The following is a 19,451-nucleotide window of genomic DNA, read 5'->3' on the forward strand; positions in this document are numbered from 1 at the left end:
GAATCTCTCTGGCGTGATTTTTAGATGATGGGCAGAACAACTGTGGTCTGTAAATGTTGATTATGATGACACCGTCTGTTAATTCATCTGTGTGGACTTAATATAAAGGTTGTGGAGGGAAGAATTAAACTGTGTTACTAAGAGGATGAAGACGGCATTTTCTATTGAGCCTCTCTGCTTCATTAGATGATCACAAACTCTATGGCAGCAGTTGTTCATTAAAGAGCTTTGAAGACCTTATATATGAATGCATTTAATATTTATTTTATACTGTCATCAGTGTCATGCATTACCAGTGGTATTCAAATGTGTCCAACAAAGCTGTCACAGTTCAGTTTGTTTGCTTTTAATTTCAATGTACTTGTAATGACAACAGAGTTTTATAAAAAATAATTACATGGTATTATTACTAATTATTACTAATATAATTATTACTATAATTGCTTTACTGATTGGGGGTTCACACTAGAAAATGTCAGAATCTAATGAAAAAGACCCGTAACATTTCTTAGAGCCCACATTGCTTGACAACAGTCGAATATGCTAAAATGTTCAATTTACAACAATGTAAATCAGAGAAAATTTGGTTGGAAGCAGTGAATCAATTAAGTGGGATTTTTGCTTCATAATTGACTTTAAACCGTTAATTAGTTATCATGTTAAAAGGTGGGGGCGGTGGATGGGTTGTGCCCCATCATTCTTGTGTTGATGTATTTATTTGTTCAAAATGTTCAATATATACAGTACCAGTCAAAAGTTTGGACACACCTTACCACCTTACTTCAATGAGAAAGTGTGTCCAAACTTTTGACTGGTACTGTATGTTCAATAATTAAAATAAAAAAAACAGAATTAATGCATTGTCAAAAAAGCTGGCAATTCATTTCTGTCAACTGAGTAACTGATTAATCAATTAATCTAATTTGAGCACTAATTGCATTATCATAGAAAGCCAGTAAATGGTTATATTGGATTATCAGTGTTGTTTGTAATGATGGTTAGCAACATGCTGCTGTAGAAATCCAGGGCTATTGTGAGGATAATTCAGTTATGTGTCAGAGAGAAACTAAGTCTCAGCGGTGTGTGTGTGTGTGTGTGGGGGGAGTTTTTTTCTGTTTTTTTTTTCCTCCCCTTTTTTTCCCTCCTCGCATCTCTTAGCATTGACTGGATTGTGTTTGACAGATATGGAGCCTGGAGAGCGGTTGGCCTCCCCATCGGCAGCCCTGTCCTCCCTTCATGTGGCCTCCTCTTCAGCCAGCTCCTCCCCTGTTCTTCCCCAGACACCCTCCACCAAGTGCAGTCCAACCCCGAACCCTGCAGGTAGCTCCCCTTTCGCCACCTGCAGTATCCATACACACACGCAAGATCAAATGTGACTCTTTAACGAATTGTTTTGATGTGTTTATTTTAGTCTCAAGCCAACATATTTAATTATTCTGTCCACATTTTGAAAGAACATTTACACAAATATAATTGGCAGGGTGTCCCACAGGAAGAGAATTTATTTTAGTTGCAGTAGGTTTTAGTTTATGGTGCAGCAAACAACATTGAGTCACCTACAAAAAACTGTTACATTTACCAGCTTTTAATAAATGTAAATTAATGCACCAGTTTGTCTGACTTTCAAATCATAACCACACACTAACACTCAAATATAATAATAGAAAGCAAATGCATTTTCAGGGTCCTTCTTTTTTGTTTTGAGCAACAATAAGGCTCTTAAAATAACTTCTCCCTGTCTTACACACAACAGACAATTTTTGTAGGTATGGAAAAGCGGTTGAATTAATGAGTGCCAACAATTAAAAATCTGTGTACACCCTTGCGGATGTCTTTTGACAACCTTTAGCTCCAGTTTATCCGGTGTGATTTGACATGTCTGTCAGCCTCACACTGTGCATGCAGCCGCCAACATCTTCTTGTTTTCTCTGAATACTAATTGTGGTCAAAGCCATTATGCTTTGAGCAGCGGTGATGCATAAGATGTCAGATTGCCCCTGACCGCAGAATAATGTGAAAATTTACATACTGTGGTTTGTGATTATTTTTTCCCCTTCATGATAAGATGCCCCAAAAAGCAGTGGGTTTTTTTTGTCATGCTATCACAATGAAGAACACATTAGAGACATTCTCATAAATAATTCATTCTCAGACCCCCGTAACAAACGTGCACAGAAATTTCCTGGATAATTTATTAAGGACTGAGCACTCTTTCAAGATATTTCTCATCAGAAGAGAGATATAACATACAGTACCTGGTGATGGTAACACCCCTTTGAATAGAAACACTCTCAATCCTTCATACTTTTTATTAGCTTTCAAACTGTTCCAACTAGGTAGGTTTATCCAAGAAACAAGCTCATAATTCCATGTTGACATCTCTCTTGAAGAATAAAACTGGAGCAATTTTAGAGTTTCCACTATGACGTCAACTGAATTGCAGTATTACTGACTTCTGTAAGACACAACATTTGGAACAGTTAATTTTCACTGAATTATTTAGTAGAGATTGCAGACAATGGTTAGGATTTGCTCTATAAACAAGTATAGACAAATAAATGTATAATTTACTGTCTCTGTAAATTGATCAACAAGTCGTAGCTAAAGTGCGTTACCAGATGAACAGCTGATAATGTCCTGTCAACACAGTTCAACAGCATATAATCAGACACAATGTTAGCCTGGTCAGCTCTTCATTAAATGAAAACAAAGAACAGATGAAATAGACTAGGTTCATACCTGCACAGCTCTGCATTGTTATGACAATTAGGTATTTGATCTAGTTGATGGGGCTAGACTGGTTTCTCTAATAGAAAAAAGTTGTGATAAGAAACACTGGATATATGTTACTCAGCTGTTTTTAAAAGAAAAAAGTTATTGTAGGATACTTTTATTAGGCTTCTTTGTTTGTTTGTTTCTGTATTTCTTTCTCTCTATCACATCACGAGTGTTTGTCTCAGACACTGAATGTTTCATGATTATCACAGTGAATTAATTATTTTATAAATCATAAAAAAGTCTGTTCCTAAATGGTATCACGGAGCAGTTTGAGTTTAGAAACCATGATACAGCATGTTAAATTCATGGTTGTGCATTGTACTGTACATGTTTATCTAAATATTATATCTAGATAATCAGACACTCTGTCTAGATAACAAGATTGATTAATACATAAGTTTTTGTATTTTAAAAACAGTGTCCTTAATTCTCCAGGCCATTTTCTGCGGATGACGGGCGATGAACGTTTAAATATGTCTGGCAGCTCCAATGCATTCCCTTTAATCAGCCGTCCAGCTTTTGGACTCTACACATCGAGTTCGGGGCGCTCTGAGTTTGGAGGTCTAGGGAGTCTGGGTTTGTCTGCCTTGGCTGCTCACCCCCAATTTGGTACATTTCCAGGTAAGGAAGCTCATGATGCAATGTTTCTTATTTTATTTTATGAATCAACGTCATATTAAAGATTTTGACATGGTATTAAAATAATATAATAGAACATATCTGTGATAGCAAATATACATATTAGACAATATCATACCAGAAAGCAGAAGGTAAATGGCCATCTTAAAAAGCAGATGCTGTTTCAGAGGAATGCTGCTCTCAGGAAACAGCTGTGAAATGTCCAACAGAAGAGCTATTTTACAGTGACCTCTGCTTTAACTGTTCAGCCCTCAACATAAAGGAATACTATCACTATCAGTGGAATGTACTTGTTATCATTTCAGCTCAAATGTGAAACTATTATTTTGAACTGATTAGTTCAAACAGTTGGGTAAAGTGCTACTATTATAATATGTAGCATATTATAGCATATTACTTGGATTATCTGCATCTGTAGAATGGTTATTGACTGCATAATGTCACTACTCCAGACTGGTGGCGGCCATCTGAGGCACAAACCAGAGGAGCAGCAGCCTTCTTCCCTCCTCTTCTGGGTCTGCATCCTGTGTTTGCACCAACCTTCAAGAGCCATGATCCCATTCACTTGCAGTCCCGTACCTCAGGTAAAAAAATAAATAAAATAAATTTAAAAAAAGGGAGGAACTAGTTCTTTCTAAATGTCAAACATGTTGTGTGGGACTTTTCTATCCCCCTTTTGGCAATGGGAGTAATTACAAAAACACTGTAGCCTCGCTTACACCATAGTCTCCGCTGTAGTGCACTCTGTCGCTAGTGTGGCTACTGTGGCTGTAAAATGGTGGATGAATTGTTTTGCTTGTCACAAACAAAATTTGGTCCAATAACATTTGGAAACTTTAGAAAAACTGCACATGTAAATTATTTGATCCTCATTCAAGTTAGCAGAGAGCTAACCAGAAGTTAGCCAGTCGGCCAGTGGACATCTCTAGTGTGCATATTCTGCCCATAGAGCATGTGCAGTATGCATTCATCTTACCAATGCGAGAATGTCAAAGCTGACACCAGATTAAAAATTCTGGTATACAGTGAAATACAGAGAGATTTTGTCATCCTAATGTGTATGACTCATATTGTTTTTGTAAATATCCACCTGAAGAAATGTACACTGTCAGTTTCTGTAGGCGTGAATGGAACAGTGAACGGCAGGAGTGCATCTTCTCCCACTGGGAACTCTGCTGTGAGCAACAGTTCACTTCCAGCAAAGGGAAACAAGGAGAAAACTAAAGCCAACTGTAGTCGGAGTCAAAAGAGCAGCCAAGACAAGGGCCAACTACATCAGAAGACCATCCAGAAAATAAAAGAAAAGGTTAATGTTTTGCAATACACAGCATGAAAACCTACTGTACTCATTTATTATATATGACTGGGGCCATTTATCTGTTATAAGAATTTCTGGACTTTTTGTTCTGAATTATTTCTCAGAAACTCAACAAAAAAGCACTTGAGACCTCAAGCATGAGCGGCAGCCATTCAGGATCCTTGACAGATAGCTCCAGTGATGATGAGGACAGCAGTAGTGATCCCGATGACATGGAGGAAGACGAGGAGGACAATGATGACGATGAGGATGATCAGAGCAACGATAGTGAGGATTCTGATTCAGAAAAAGAGAGTCAAGTGAAAAGGAAAATCAAGGTAATTGTTGGTGTTTTGTATTCAGCAGAATATTCAGATTTTTGAAAATCCATTGACCATTTATTCTGTGGATACAGTTGTAAGAAACTTGACAAAGATATAATACATATCATTTCTTTAATTATGAATGATACACAAGGGAATATTTTGAGATTGTAATTAGATTTAAGAAGACTTCTGGTGTAGTAACTCTTGGTATAATAATGTTGAAAGTGCAAATGCCCCTTTTGTAAAACTGCTCTCGGTTAAATGCATGTTAGTTGGATTGTCAAAAGCGGTCATATTGGTGGGTGGCGAACTAGATGAATGCTGGTTGACAGAGCTGCCACTGTGATGCTCTCACAGTAGAAGCTGACATGACATGCTGTCTTCTCCCTGTTTCCCTCATCCTCCTACTTAGCGGCTGACACAGAACACTTGTGAGAGTAAAAAGAAGAGACCTTGCACTGCTGATGAAACCACAACTCAAGACAGTCAGAATGTTCTGGCTCAGCAGCATAGTGACAGTGGTCTCTTGACTTCCTCATACCGCTTCCAGTCCTCTTCTCATCCTTCTGGCCTGCCTCAGTCCACAGCGCTGTTCCTCCGGAGCCCCAGGACTGCCGAGGAGGAAGGCAAGCAGCATATCAGTGTCATCCAAACCACAAGACTGGCAACAGGCAACAGTCCCTTAGCACATTCTCACAGGGAGGCTTCTCCTTTGACATCCAGATCATCACCCAGCCTGATCTCCTTCTCCTCCTCCTCCTCACCTAAACCTCCTTCCATGTCACCAAAGCACTTCTCTCATTCGGCCTCACCAAAGCATAGCTCTGTCTCTTTCTCTCCCAAACCTCTTGCTCTCTGTTCCTCTTCTAGGACCCTGTCTCTGTGTTCCTCACCTAAACCCTCATCTGTTTCCTCACCTAAACCTCCCTCCCTCTCTTCTTTACCCAAAGCACCAACCCTGTTAGCCTCTCAAAAATCCTCACATAAATCCAAATCTTTGATACCCTCTTCCAAGCACACACAGCTTGTTGATGGCATGAAGAGCAGTGGAACGCTCCCAGATGAAAGCTCATTACACATGAACAGTTTTAAATTGAAACAGGTGAGTTATGTTTTTTATTCACATCACTTTCTTCTTTCTTTGTTTCCTGAACTTTATCAAAGGTACATCAAATACATTTCTTTAATAAAGCAGGAAAGTCATTTTCATCTTCTTTTGCTAAATAAGAAGCCCTGTTTTCATGTATTGTCTATCATTGTTTGTCATAAAATAAATAAAAATCAGTCCATTCCCTCACAACAGAAAATTAATGTCTAAGCACTGTTATTGGGGCTTTTATTATACTGCTACTGTGAGTCTGACTGCGACATGACTAGAAGTGACAATGCATGTAGCTCTATTGGGAAGGCTTCAAAAATTGACAAGCAATTAGCTCTGTTATGTTTTGGGTTGTTTGTTATCAAGAGAGAGAAACTCTTTAACAGGACTCTGTTATTATCACTATTCTGAGAAGGAGGGAAAATGTAGAAATCTGTAACAAGAGGGTTTTATTTAAATGTTGGTGGTACATTAAATGCAGGCTTTTGAATGCCACAGTATGACAATAGCAACAAATACAAGATGACAGCTGAAGTCATAAGATGGAACTAAGCCAAATAATTAGAAAATATTTTCCACAGTAGCCTTTTTTTCCTCATTGTTGTTGACATGCTTGAGCCTGCACTTCATTGTTCTTCTCTCTTATTACACCTTAAATTCCTTCATTCACAGCCCACTGTAATGTAATGTGAGTGACAGTTTGTGTAATTACTTCTTTTTTTCTTTGTTTCCCTTTCTTTCTCATTTTTGTTTCGGCCCTCCATTCCAAGGACCCGTCCAAGCAGGCTTTCTCTATGCGACATAAGGAACAGGACTGGTATAAAAGTCATGAAACTTCAGGTTCCTCCTTAGATACATTCAGCAGTCATTTACTGTCTCTCCCACACAGCAATGAGACCAATCTGTTCATGAACCATCACCCTAATGGAGCGATCCATAGCTCTGTTCAGGATGCCCCCTTGGCCCTGGTCATTAAGCCTCGTAGCCAGGGCAGTGGCCCCAGCAGCAAGCCGCTCCTGGCAGCCTCCAGCCCTCACTTCCCTATGCCCACCAACTTGAGCACTAGCACCAAGGAGCCATCAGGCAGCTCTGCTGCACCACGTAAATCTTTAGCCCCATTAGGCTTTGCTCACACATCACGAAAGAGGAAAATTCCCAAGTCTAAAATCGACTCATCCTGTCTACCTGTTAACTTGGTAAGAAGCAGTGAGTCCGATATCCATAGCAGCAAGGACTCGGATGACTCTTTAGGAGATGACTACGATGATGATGAAGATGATGAAGATGATGTTGAAGATGAAGATTCTGGCAGTAGCCTGTCAGGTTAGATTAAATAGACTTTTTTTTAATTTGATTTAAAAAAATAACCAAAGCTGATATTAGGTATCTTCTTGAAAGAAGTTGGATTTGCAAGGAATGTTAATTTTTGATACTATTCCACTCTGTCTCTTTCTCTCTGTCCCGCTGGAATCCCCTGCAGAGTCGGAGAGCTATCTGGAAAGCGACTCTGATGGCTCTGAGGACGATATGAAGGAGTGTGGTGAGACAGAGGCAGATAGCGATGCCGAGATGACTCCTCTGAATCTGGGCAAAGCATCCTTGTCTACTTACAAGTCCTCCTTGAGCCTCTCAGCCAACTGCTCCCTGCTTAACCTACAGGTTATCACGCCCCCTAGTCGGCCTGGTAGTTTACTCACACCCACCACAGTGACCACCTCAGGGACATCGAGTAACCACAGCACCCCATCCCCGTCCTTCACAATTGCCTCCCTGCCAGGTAACAAACATGTATTTCTTTTCTGCTTTCTAAAATACCAAATGCTCAGATAACTCACTGTACAGCTATAAGAATTGCTAAACAAGTTTAAGATAGTTGATGTAACATTGTGTCTACACATGAGGCGTAGTGTGAGCAGCACGTTAGCAGAGCAGCAGCAGCTTCAGTTTTCTATCTGTATCTACACAGGATGAGTTCAGGTACAAATTACAGTATTATGTGTAGGTCACCTGCATTGTGGCTGTGTGCAGAGCCATTGAACACAATCACTGTAGCTATGTGCCTGAATCAGAAGTGAAAAAATAGACTTTGGGTCAAGTTTACCCTTGTGCAGTGTGTGTGAAACGAGCTGTTACATGGCCCGTGTACACAGCTCTATTGATTTGAATGAGACACATTGTAAGAGACGGACCACTGGAAAAAAAGCCTCCTGTAATGTGATGTTCAGGCTTAAGGAAAGTGTAGACAATAAAGCAGGATCACACCCAAAGTCAGCATGGTGTATATTTTTCCCCCACTCAGTTTGGTTGCCCAGCCTTTTATGCTTCTCTTCATTCATGCTTTTTAAACTATCATGCTTATTTTTTCAGTAAGAAAACATGGATGTATATTTCTTCAAATGACCTCCTTGAAGACAATGGTTGCATCATTGTTTTTCTATCTCCAGCAGCCTTTGTTTTAATAACTCAGGCAGATGCTTTATAAATCTGATATTGGCTTCGTCATGGGCCGTATTTTATTACTAATAGAACTGGAGTCTGACACACCATTAATTGGAAAGTATTCATTTCTTCCATTATTTCCTGCTATGGAGTAATGGAAGAATTATGACTCTTGATGAACTTAAAGAAACATTTAATTAAGTGAGGAATCTCACTGCATTTTATCACCACCAATACTGCAGCAACTGGACTGGTGATCTTGCACTAACTGGTGTCAGAGAGGCTCGTTTCTGTACAAGCTCTGCTCCTGTGTTTGGCACTTGTCTTATAGTTTGTTTCTAAATGATGTTTGTCTAATATTTGATATTGATGTGCATGTATGAATTGCTGACCCGGAATTGAGCTAAACCTACTGTGCTGTACCAAAGACTGCAGTGACCTGGGTTGTTTACTGTTTAATGAATAAAACAAATATTGACAGCAGATTGATATTCCTAGCAGGGTCTCCTTTTTTAGAATACATTATATTTGCAACAATATGCCTGTGTTGTGGATACTCTGTAAAAAACGGCAGGTTTTTGCATTCGCTCAGGTCCCACTGGAGGTGTGAAATACGCTGAGTCATTTCTCCTGTTTTCTAGGATCAGGGAAGAGAAGGAGAATAACTGATGAGAGAGTGCTGCGATTACCTCTTGAGTTTGGGTAAGACAGTGTTCATGTCCTTCGTACTGAAAGAGCCACACGAAGTCTGACTGTGTTTTGTTTGTCGTAGCTGTCATGTTTACTGTATTTTTGTTAATGCAGTTGCAGTTATACTATCTGACAATTGACCTTTCCTTAAAGGTCATTTGTAGCTCAAGGCAAACATTACCATATATCTGTGTTTGCTACATACAACAAGACAATGAATGAATTTTATTAAATGACCCAAAAACTCCATACTCTCTACAACTAGTATTATTACACCCTTGAATTACATATTTGTCTGTCCTCTGTAGTTGAAGCTCCTAATGTAAATGTGGGTAAGTGTGAATATTAAGCTGTAATCCTGCCAAGATTTTGTTTTCCCGGGTTAATTATTGTAAAGGTAAAACAAAAAGCACTGCTGGAATTGTTTTCAGCACAGTAACATAGAATAGGGGTGTACCACAGTAAATATGTGGCCCCTTTTTAGGGGCTTCAAAAAGCAACAGGTCATAGTGGGCAGGAAATGAAGTGAGGCCCAACAGTTCAGACACAACGGGTTAATTGCATCCAGCCTCACAGACATGCAACATTAGCAGCTCCCTCCCCACAAATTTTGCAGCCTTGGATCAGAGCGCCTTTCATCTTCCAGGGATGTTTTTCATCAGCAGGTTCACAGGAAACGGAGGCTACACGACTGTATTTCAACCCCAGCTCTGTTTAGAATAACAGCCTACCTGCCACTTGTATAAGCCATGGCTGCTCTCCAGCGGAGCTCATGGGAATTGAGGGGTTGCCCCAGTTGGCCCACAGCCATTTAACAGTCTGACTACTGAAAGGGTCAGAGGACGGCAAGGCCACAGACTACACAGTGCACAGCTGTACAGACATCATTTACATAGTTTATCTGCTTGTTCGAGAAGGGGATGTGTATCCGGTCCAATATTGACACAAGGAAATAGTAACCGAATGTTGTATCATAAAAAGGAAGTTTTTCATAATAAAAACATTTCACTGATAAAATGTATATTAATGATGACAGAATACAGTTTTTTTGTTTGTTTGTTTTTCAGTTTTTATTTCTTTGCATGAAAACCATATTTGTACTGTCTTTGCAATGTCTTTGTTCTGCAGGTGGCAGAGAGAGACGCAGATCAGGAATGTGGCAGGTCGTCTGCAAGGAGAGGTGGCTTACTTTGCCCCGTGTGGGAAGAAGCTGCGTCAGTATCCTGATGTAATGAAGGTGAATCTATAATATGTTTCTTCATTTCATTGAAAGTACAATCAGTTTTCAAGGTTGAAAGTTCCTACCGATGTTTAATTAATATGCATTTTGTCTGCAGTACTTACTCAGGAATGGAATAACTGAACTCTCACGGGATAACTTTAGCTTCAGTACAAAAATTAAAGTTGGTGACTTCTATGAAGCCAGAGAAGGACCAGAGGTAAATTTAAACCCCTTCATCATGGGGTAGTCATTATCTAGAATTCATGTTACTCTTCTTCACTGACAGATGTTGATATTGATTCTGCGAAAAAAAATAAAAATTAATTGTTGATGTAAGAAAATACATTTCCTTCCAATCTATTATTATTGTCATGTGATCTACTGCCAAAATAAAACCATCATTTGTAAATTATGAATTTCACAGTTGTTTTAGAAACATTAGGTTTAAGGAGCAGTGAGACTAAATGAAAAACTATTAAACCCACCCTATATTAAGGACCAAAATTGTATCCTAAATGAAATGAAATAACTTTAAAATGAATAATGAAAAATAGTCTGCCATTTCTTAAATGCAGGAAAATGTACAACAAATATTGTGCGGGTGTCTTTCAATCCCTCCTCCTTCTACTTCAAATGATAAAGGGTTTACAGTGGTTCCTGCTGCCTGAGGAGGAGATTGGTTCCAGTATCATAGCAATGGATGGGAGGCGCAGCCGCCAAACAAAGTCTGAGCACCAGCCGACAGGTGATGGCCCTGGGGTCAGAGCATGGAAGGGTCATCTTCCTAATGTTAGTGAACCAAACCTCCAAGATGTCAGCGATGCTAAGCTGCTACGTAAACTGGAGGCTCAAGGTCAGTTCACATCTTAGAAATGTGTCACCAAATATGTTCAAGAGAAAGTCCAGCTTAAAAAAACAACAGCCATTAGCTGTTTATACTCTGTCATTTCCACTTTATGGTTCGCTGCGTCTATGTTTTTCCTGAGGATAATTGATGTCACTTCAAGATTTCCATTAATTAAGTTTAATAGCTTTGTAGAGGTTAACAGCAGAATAAAATATCAAGGGGGAATGTTTTGGTGCCAGTCCCTAAAATTAAGCTGTAAGAGTTCATTTGTAGAATCATACATGGTGAAATCCATCTCAGAAGAGGCAGAAATACACATTTCTCAATAGTCCAAAACATGATACAGGACTAAGACCTGATATTGAGCAAGGGGCTTGAGACATGGAGCTTTATTTCTTAAATTGCTCTTTTGTTTTTACGCTCACATTAAATGCTGCTTCATTATTGCACTTAGACATAAAACAGTGTGTTACTGCTAAAAGATCTTTTTTTTCTGAATATTGGTTTGAGGTATTTTGGTTAGTTTGAGTGTCTCTGAGTAGATTTTTAATTTGAGCTTTTAGCTCAATAGGACCTTTGATTTCTGTAACATATTTCATCATGTTGCAGAAATCGCTCGACAGGCAGCACAGATCAAAATGATGAGAAAACTTGAGAAGCAGGCCATGGCACAAGCAGCCAAGGAAGCAAAGAAGCAACAAGGTAAACAGCTACTGTCTAGTTAGACATGCTCTCCTCTCTTACCCAAGATGATATGTTGTGTGCAGGCCTCATTTGTTTGTGTCTTCCAGCAATAATGGCTGCTGAGGAGAGGAGGAAAAAGCGGGAGCAGATGAAGATTCTTAAACAGCAAGTAAGGACTTTTCTATGCATTCATTGTTTAATATTACCATAAAAAGCTTCATAATCTGCAGCTGTTCTGTTCATACTCAAGGGGTTTATGCGGTCCAAGGTGAAAAGGTTTTAAGCACAGTTGAATTGCTTTAAGATTCTACAAGTAAGTTGCTGTTCTTCAAAATCCTGCTCCCTCCACATCGGCATAGACCTAATGTACTTCTTCACCCCACACCCCGCTCACCCCCACCACTCTATAACATGCATGACTTAACAGTTAATTCATTTGATCTTGCCCTCATCCTTTTACCAGGAGAAGATCAAGCGCATTCAGCAAAATCGTATGGAGAAAGAACTCCGTGCACAGCAAATTCTCGAGGTTCGTCCTGAAAGTTATTGCAGAAACATTCTAAAACACTTCCTTTCTGCTGTTGATAGGATTTTTGAAAAAAAAACGACCAAAGGCTATTCCTAAATTATGTGGTCCCACTTTTAGTTACATCTGCCGAGTACATGTGACTAATGCTTAATTGGTTTTTTGCAAAAGTGCCATTGAATATGAAAATCTCCTCAGACCATGATGGAGCTTAATACAAAATACAGTATTTCATTAAGTAAGAGGTGGCTCCGAGTTTACCATGGCTAGGTGAAATACCTATTTTGCATTCACCCAATAATAGAGGCTGTGAAGTATTTTAGCTTTTATAAATCAAATTTCAGTTGACACGCTTGGCAAGCGGCTCTTAACAGGATTTCATTGCGGCTATAATTACTGATAGAAATGTTGCTTAATTTATTCACACTGCCTGCTGGTGTTTTATAATAACTACAGCCATTTTGTCTTTCAGTGCTAATGGTAGGAAATAATTATCTCATTGCTCAAGATGTCAGTATGGTAGATTTGACGTTATCAGTAAGCCGCTGGCTGTATTCAGCTTTGGGTGGAAGGTTTTCTGTTGACAGCACTGGAAAACATGTACAAAACTTATATACAATAATAAGTAAAACACTTAAGTGATATTTCTTTTATAAACCAGATTTATATGTTTTTTTATGCATTGGAGATCATTTTCTAGTTCTTTATTATTTTCAGGTACAGTAATGATTTTGATTAATTAAATGATCTCAGATGATTTTTCTTTAATCAAAAATGTCTGCTACAATTAGATGTTTATTCAGCCAAAGTGTTGCTGTTTGTTTTGAATGAGTATCATTTACCGCTGTTTCATGACCTTAAAATCTGTTTTACATGCACAGGCGAAAAGAAGGAGAAAAGAAGAAGCAGCTAATGCTAAAATATTGGAGGCTGAGAAACGAAACAAAGTAAGATTATATCTAAGAACAACCTCTGATTGTGTTGTCCACTGTTGCTTTCATTCTCAAACTGCCCTAAGATATTCTTACTGTAAAGACAGTCTGTTGCCTTGTTCAGCTGCAATAAGTATCCCTTACTGTTCGCACCTGACTCTGAACCTTCTTTTTGCCCCAGCCTGTTTGCAGTGTAATGTTCTCGCTGCAGTGTACTGCTTCTCAGTGCAAAGAAGATTGTCTTAGTTTTGATGAGTGTGTGTTATAAAAGCATCCTACATGTATCTGTCAAATGATGGCATTGACTATGTCACAATACCTCAACCAGCCAAGTTTAGAACCCTTAAACAGGCTGTTGTTGAATATGATGAGAAGGCCAGCGATGTGTGTCCACCTTGTGTAAATTTGTATGTATATATAATGTGATTTCTTATTAAGTTCATCATTATTTTAAAAGGAGAAAGAGATGCGAAGACTGCAAGCTGTTATACTGAAGCACCAGGTAGGTATTTTAGTCCACATGGTGCTCTAACCAGTCATCATTTGCAGCAACTCAAATTAATATATATTTTTCCTGTCAAATTATGCTTTGGGGTTCTTGGGTTTTATTTTGGCTTACTATACACATTGGAGGTTGGACGTTGCTTGCATTGAGTTTAATGTGTGGTTTTCTTTTTCTTAATACTTTGCCAACTCTTTCTACCAGGAGTTGGAGAGGCATAGACTAGATATGGTATGGGTATGTTTGTTTCTGTACATCTAACAACATATTGTGAACGTGTTGTGATAAATGGTTGCCATCACAGCAATGCATAAAGTGTATCATTGGCTGCAGTCATACTACATCCCTCTGCATGGCTTTTCCAGAACAGTGCACTGCATATGTCTGCGCTATTTGTCTCTCAGTGAAACCACATCCATTATCTGCCCAGTGCAATCAAAAATGCCTTGACTCTGCAGAAATTATATCAGGATGCAAAGCACTCTGATAGCCTGAAAGAACACTATCAATTACACTGTTTCTGTTTTAGATTGATTAAATTTAGGACCTCAAAATAATCGTTTTACTCTGCAGCATGTGAGCCAACATTTCTAATCCATTAGATCTGAAAGTCAATGGACAGTTTGCATTCTTGCTTCTGATTTACACTGAGTTAAAGAATTCAAAATCTAAACTGTAAGGGAGTGTAATATAGCTTGAACTCTTTAGTTTTATTTTCACATCAATTGCAACAGAGTTAATGCAATTTCCAGGAAGTATTGCTAGTTTCTTATCTGTTTTCATCTGTTTGTTTAAAAAAAAAAAAAGTATTTATTTGAATTTCAGTCAGTGGTTTGCTTGTTGCTGCTGTTTATAAGTTCTAAAACTCTTGGCCTGCACCAGCTTTCTGTCTGCTGCTTGTCAATGTGCTCAAATTAGTATGTCTGTTTCTAATCTTAAGCTTATGCTGCGTGTACGTATCACTACCCTCATTTTGCTTTGTGTTCATCATTGTCTTCCTTTTGGTTTCACTGATCATGTATGTCTTTGCACTTTAACTGCAGTTAAAATGCAGAGACATCAGAGTGATTATTGTGACAAATGGTGATCAACTGTATATTTCTTCTTCCTCTGTGCATGCCATGGTGTCAATGTTGTGTTACATCTATGGCCAATTTCCTTTTTTAAAAGAAAAAAAAAAAGGAAACTGTGAATAGAATAAAAAACTGTGTGTGCTCTGCCAGGAGAGGGAAAGACGCAGGCAACACATGATGCTCATGAAGGCTGTGGAGGCTCGTAAGAAAGCAGAGGTGGGTAAATGCTGACTTGACATCTCCTCATGTCCTCTCATTTTTTTTAGTATGTTTTTTATCCCTTTGCATCCCTTGCAATTTCATGTAAAAGTGTAGCAGTCTGCAGTGATGGGACATAGCATAAAGTGTGCATGTAGTGTAATACAATACACTACATGCATCATCCTTTGTCAAATAATGTAAAGTGCTTGTTTATGCAGCTCTTTATGTTAATTAGACACAGTGGTAACTGAGGCCATATTTTTTTGCTATGTATTATGTCCATCCCTTATTGAAAGAGTGTAATGTATGTGACCAAGCAATATTGAGCACAATGTTCAGCAGCAGTATGGATAAGACACATTTATAATAAGTCTTTATCTTGGCTGTAGGAGAAGGAGCGTCTGAAGAAAGAGAAGAAGGATGAGAAACGGTTAAACAAGGAAAGGAAACTGGAGCTCAGAAGGCAGGAACTGGAAAAGGCGAAAGAGCTGAAGAAACCAAATGAAGACATGTGTTTAGCAGATCATAAGGTATTCACAGGCAGTCGAGCTGTTGGCAGATGAGCATGAAAGTTCATGTATGTTACCATGGACAGTCTCCATCTGTGGAGTAGATGTCTATGGAAAGATTAGATTTTCCACTAGCTGAGGGATTTTTGGACATGGAAATCAATCAGTATAATCACTGTAGGAACTATAGGCGTTAAGGTTAGAATTGCTTTTGACAAATTTATGTTCTCATTGTTTCAGTATCAGATCTACCAAAATAGATGCTTAATATCACTGAAAGCATCTGGAATTGATTAAACAGAAAGCAGGTCAAAATACTGCCACCAAGTGGCTACAGATGACATTACACCAACCAATGTAACATGTGTACCATCTAATAGTTATAATCAAAGGATTTTTGGAAACAAGAAATATTTTAACAGTTTTCTGAAGCTTGACAAAATATTAAAAACTATATTGCATTCAAATATGTGTAGTTTGTCTTACAACCAGTATAGCATCTGTTTCTTTGAGATTATTGATGTACAGCCACTAGATACAAACAGTTGAGAGATGATACATATATTTTGTCGTTTAAATCTTGTTTGTTTTTCCTTCCAGCCACTTCCAGAGTTGTCCTGTATCCCTGGCCTGTTCTTACCAGGAAGCACCTTCTCTGACTGCCTGATGGTGTTGCAGTTTCTGCGCAGCTTTGGAAAGGTGCTGGGCTTGGACATAAATTCAAACGTGCTCAACCTAAGTGACCTTCAAAAGGGATTGCTCAACATTGGGGACAGTGCTGGCAAGGTGCAGGACCTGCTGGTGAGCATGGTCTCTGCAGCTGTGTGCGATCCTGGTATACCTGCAGGTCACAAGGTAAGAGTCTGTCATTGAAACAGCAGTATATGTCCAGTTGAATTGCAGATGGTTGCTGTACACATGTGCATACATGTAGAAAAACAAGTACACAGCTACTGTGCCAGCAAAACGCATCATCCCCATTTCAAATCTGACGGAAGACCTTCATTGCATATCACCTTATTTCTGGTCACCTCTCCACTATCACTAGAAAAAGTTAATTAACTTCAGTTACTGCTTTTCCCTGCTTCTGCTGCACAACTGTTATCTACTGCTTTAGTCAACAGAGGGAACATTTGACTTCAGAAGTTGCAAATTTCTTGAAAGATGATTTTTGTATTATTAAAGAAATTTTAGAAAAGACTTGACAATATTGGATAATACAGTTAAGGGAATGTCAATAGTGGCTGCCCTTATAACAGCATGATCACTTTTTTCCACACTTAAGTTCACTCTGTGGACTGTTGCTGTTTCCTGCTGAACAGTTGGAAAACACTAGGCTTTATCAGTACTCTGGCTCTGTGCAGCTAAATGACTAAGCTTATCTGTTTTGGAGGATATCACTGTCGGAAAGTTTATGTCGTAATTTTATTCCATGGCTCAGGGCCTTTTCCCCATGCTGTTCTGTAGGGCGTAATCACGTATGTGATTTTACATAATTTTGCTCATAATAAGATGCTGTCTCAGGCTCTAACATTGAGGGAGATGTTTGCACAATGACATGGGATAGAGGACTGTAAGATTATATCGTCTTGACATCTTTAACATCCAGCATGTTTTATAATATCCACACAGCTTTCCAGAGACATCCCAGAGAGCACTTAAGCACTTACCATTAGGATATTATGGTTGTGAAAGGACTATCTTAAAACCAGACTCACTCTTATCTGCTTAATCATTCACCTATATACATACAAAAAATATGGTTAAAAATGTAGAGCTTTTGTTTTTGTTAAAACAGTGAGTAAACTCCAGTGCTGAAACAATCTTTCTATTAGAGCAAGACTGCCTTGGGGGACCACCTGTCTAATGTGGGGAAGAACCGAGACAACGTGTCTGAGATCCTGCAGATCTACATGGAGAGTCACTGTGAGCAGACAGAAATGGCTGATTTAGCCCTCAGCCTCAGGACCAAGGCTTTTCAGGCCCACAACCCATCTCAGAAGGCCTCTATACTAGCATTCCTGGTTAATGAGCTCTGCTGCAGTAAGGCAGTGATCAGGTGAGGATTTTGCTTTCCTCTGACACTCATGTGTGTTTGATTTTGCCATTTGACAAATAAAACCAGTTCTCAGTTTTATAAGGCAGTCATGTTAATGGTTTATTCATATCAAACTTGACTGTCACTAAAATAAATCATGGTCATTTTAAGGCTCGAGGCACGATTCAGTTCATAGAATAAACATTTGTTCCTTTATGTGCATGAAGCAAATGAATTAAGCTCTGTAGCTGAGAGTGAAGTATTGACTTGTTTTATTCATGGGGGCTTGAATTTTAACGAAATAACGAAAGTGTCAAAAGGAATATGGCAAATTGTGGTCTCATGGACAGTTTCACAAGGTTGCATCAAACTATGTATCATCAATTTTTTATTTGTACTGGTAACACTTTGAAAGACATGTGGTGCACATTGCAGTGTGGTGCAAATGTTTCATGATCTTTTTATAAAACAAAAAGGGCACCAAACCGTCAGCTCTAATGTTGTCTGATACTTGGCAGTGAAATCGACAAACACATCGATCACATGACCAACCTAAGGAAGGATAAGTGGGTTGTCGAGGGGAAGCTTCGCAAGTGAGTATGAGTCCCCTAAATTATTATTAAAAGACTCTCTGCATCCACTTGAAATACTTCAAAGTTCCCATCAACGTCTACTCTATAATCTCACTTCAATTTCTCTTCTGTCTACTTGTCTTTTAAAGGTTAAGAAGCATTCACGCCAAGAAGACAGGGAAGAGAGACAGTAGTGTGGGGGGAGAGGACAGCCACGCTTCAGTCATCCCCACTGCCAGAAACAAATGCAAAAGGAAAGAAGGGGACAGTGATGAAGAGGAGGATGAGGATGACGAGAGTGAGGACCAAGGAGATGATGACGATGAGGAGGAGGAAGAATCTGGTGGGAAGAAAGGGAGGAAAGCAGAAATATGTGATGAGGAGGTCAGTGACAAAAAGATCCTAATAATGAAGCTAGTGGCTAAATCAGTGTTTGTTGAAGTAAATGTCAGCTGAGCCTCACACTAATGAGATCTTTTCATCTAGGACAACAGTGTGCACTCAGCCAGCGTGGAGGAGCTGGAAAAACAGATTGAGAAAACATACAAGGTGAGGGACTGTGTGATCATTAAATTGCTTATTTAACAGCACTGTGTATACAAATTAGAATCTGGTTGTATTTTTTATCATTTTGTTATTTGCCATAGGAAGTATTTTTGGCTTTTACATATTGGGAGTGGGATGTTGCATTTTTCATGAGAGTTAAGCCAATATAAAGTCACAGAGACAGGATTTACATCATAGTTCAACTCTATAGTAATATGATATATAATAATAAAATGGAGTGTAAATGAATACAATAATATTAATGCAATGTACTTTTTATACTCTTTAGCAACAGAGTCAGATCAGACAGAAGCTGTTTAACTCCTCTCACTCACTGCGCTCCATGATGATTGGACAGGACCGCTATAAGAGACGTTACTGGGTCCTTCCGCAGTGTGGCGGCATCTATGTTGAAGGCGTGGAGAGTGGCGAAGGTGCAAACTCAAACTGACACTCTATTTCTATTTTATTCACTTTTTTCCTTTGTTTACCATTTACAGGTTAAACAAAATGTGGTGTAATGTTTTTTTC

The 19,451-nt window shown here is 38.9% G+C and overlaps 1 protein-coding gene across 1 annotated transcript in view; it reads left to right on the plus strand.

Moving 5' to 3' along the window:
* Positions 1-19,451, plus strand: part of LOC128367831 (bromodomain adjacent to zinc finger domain protein 2B-like) — a 55,335-nt gene that overhangs the window by 29,580 nt on the left and 6,304 nt on the right. The window contains exons 3-28 of the mRNA XM_053328488.1: positions 1,159-1,320; positions 3,214-3,399; positions 3,870-4,001; positions 4,530-4,723; positions 4,840-5,052; positions 5,453-6,142; positions 6,910-7,462; positions 7,620-7,916; positions 9,220-9,280; positions 10,397-10,505; positions 10,606-10,707; positions 11,133-11,343; positions 11,947-12,039; positions 12,129-12,190; positions 12,485-12,550; positions 13,429-13,494; positions 13,937-13,981; positions 14,186-14,218; positions 15,205-15,270; positions 15,645-15,785; positions 16,365-16,619; positions 17,600-17,823; positions 18,321-18,395; positions 18,524-18,758; positions 18,861-18,923; positions 19,210-19,354. Of these exons, the coding sequence (XP_053184463.1) occupies positions 1,159-1,320; positions 3,214-3,399; positions 3,870-4,001; positions 4,530-4,723; positions 4,840-5,052; positions 5,453-6,142; positions 6,910-7,462; positions 7,620-7,916; positions 9,220-9,280; positions 10,397-10,505; positions 10,606-10,707; positions 11,133-11,343; positions 11,947-12,039; positions 12,129-12,190; positions 12,485-12,550; positions 13,429-13,494; positions 13,937-13,981; positions 14,186-14,218; positions 15,205-15,270; positions 15,645-15,785; positions 16,365-16,619; positions 17,600-17,823; positions 18,321-18,395; positions 18,524-18,758; positions 18,861-18,923; positions 19,210-19,354 (4,479 nt within the window). The remainder of the gene's footprint in view (positions 1-1,158; positions 1,321-3,213; positions 3,400-3,869; positions 4,002-4,529; positions 4,724-4,839; positions 5,053-5,452; positions 6,143-6,909; positions 7,463-7,619; positions 7,917-9,219; positions 9,281-10,396; positions 10,506-10,605; positions 10,708-11,132; positions 11,344-11,946; positions 12,040-12,128; positions 12,191-12,484; positions 12,551-13,428; positions 13,495-13,936; positions 13,982-14,185; positions 14,219-15,204; positions 15,271-15,644; positions 15,786-16,364; positions 16,620-17,599; positions 17,824-18,320; positions 18,396-18,523; positions 18,759-18,860; positions 18,924-19,209; positions 19,355-19,451) is intronic.

Source organism: Scomber japonicus, chromosome 11 (genome assembly GCF_027409825.1).
Source record: "Scomber japonicus isolate fScoJap1 chromosome 11, fScoJap1.pri, whole genome shotgun sequence".
Taxonomy (NCBI): Eukaryota; Metazoa; Chordata; class Actinopteri; order Scombriformes; family Scombridae; genus Scomber; species Scomber japonicus.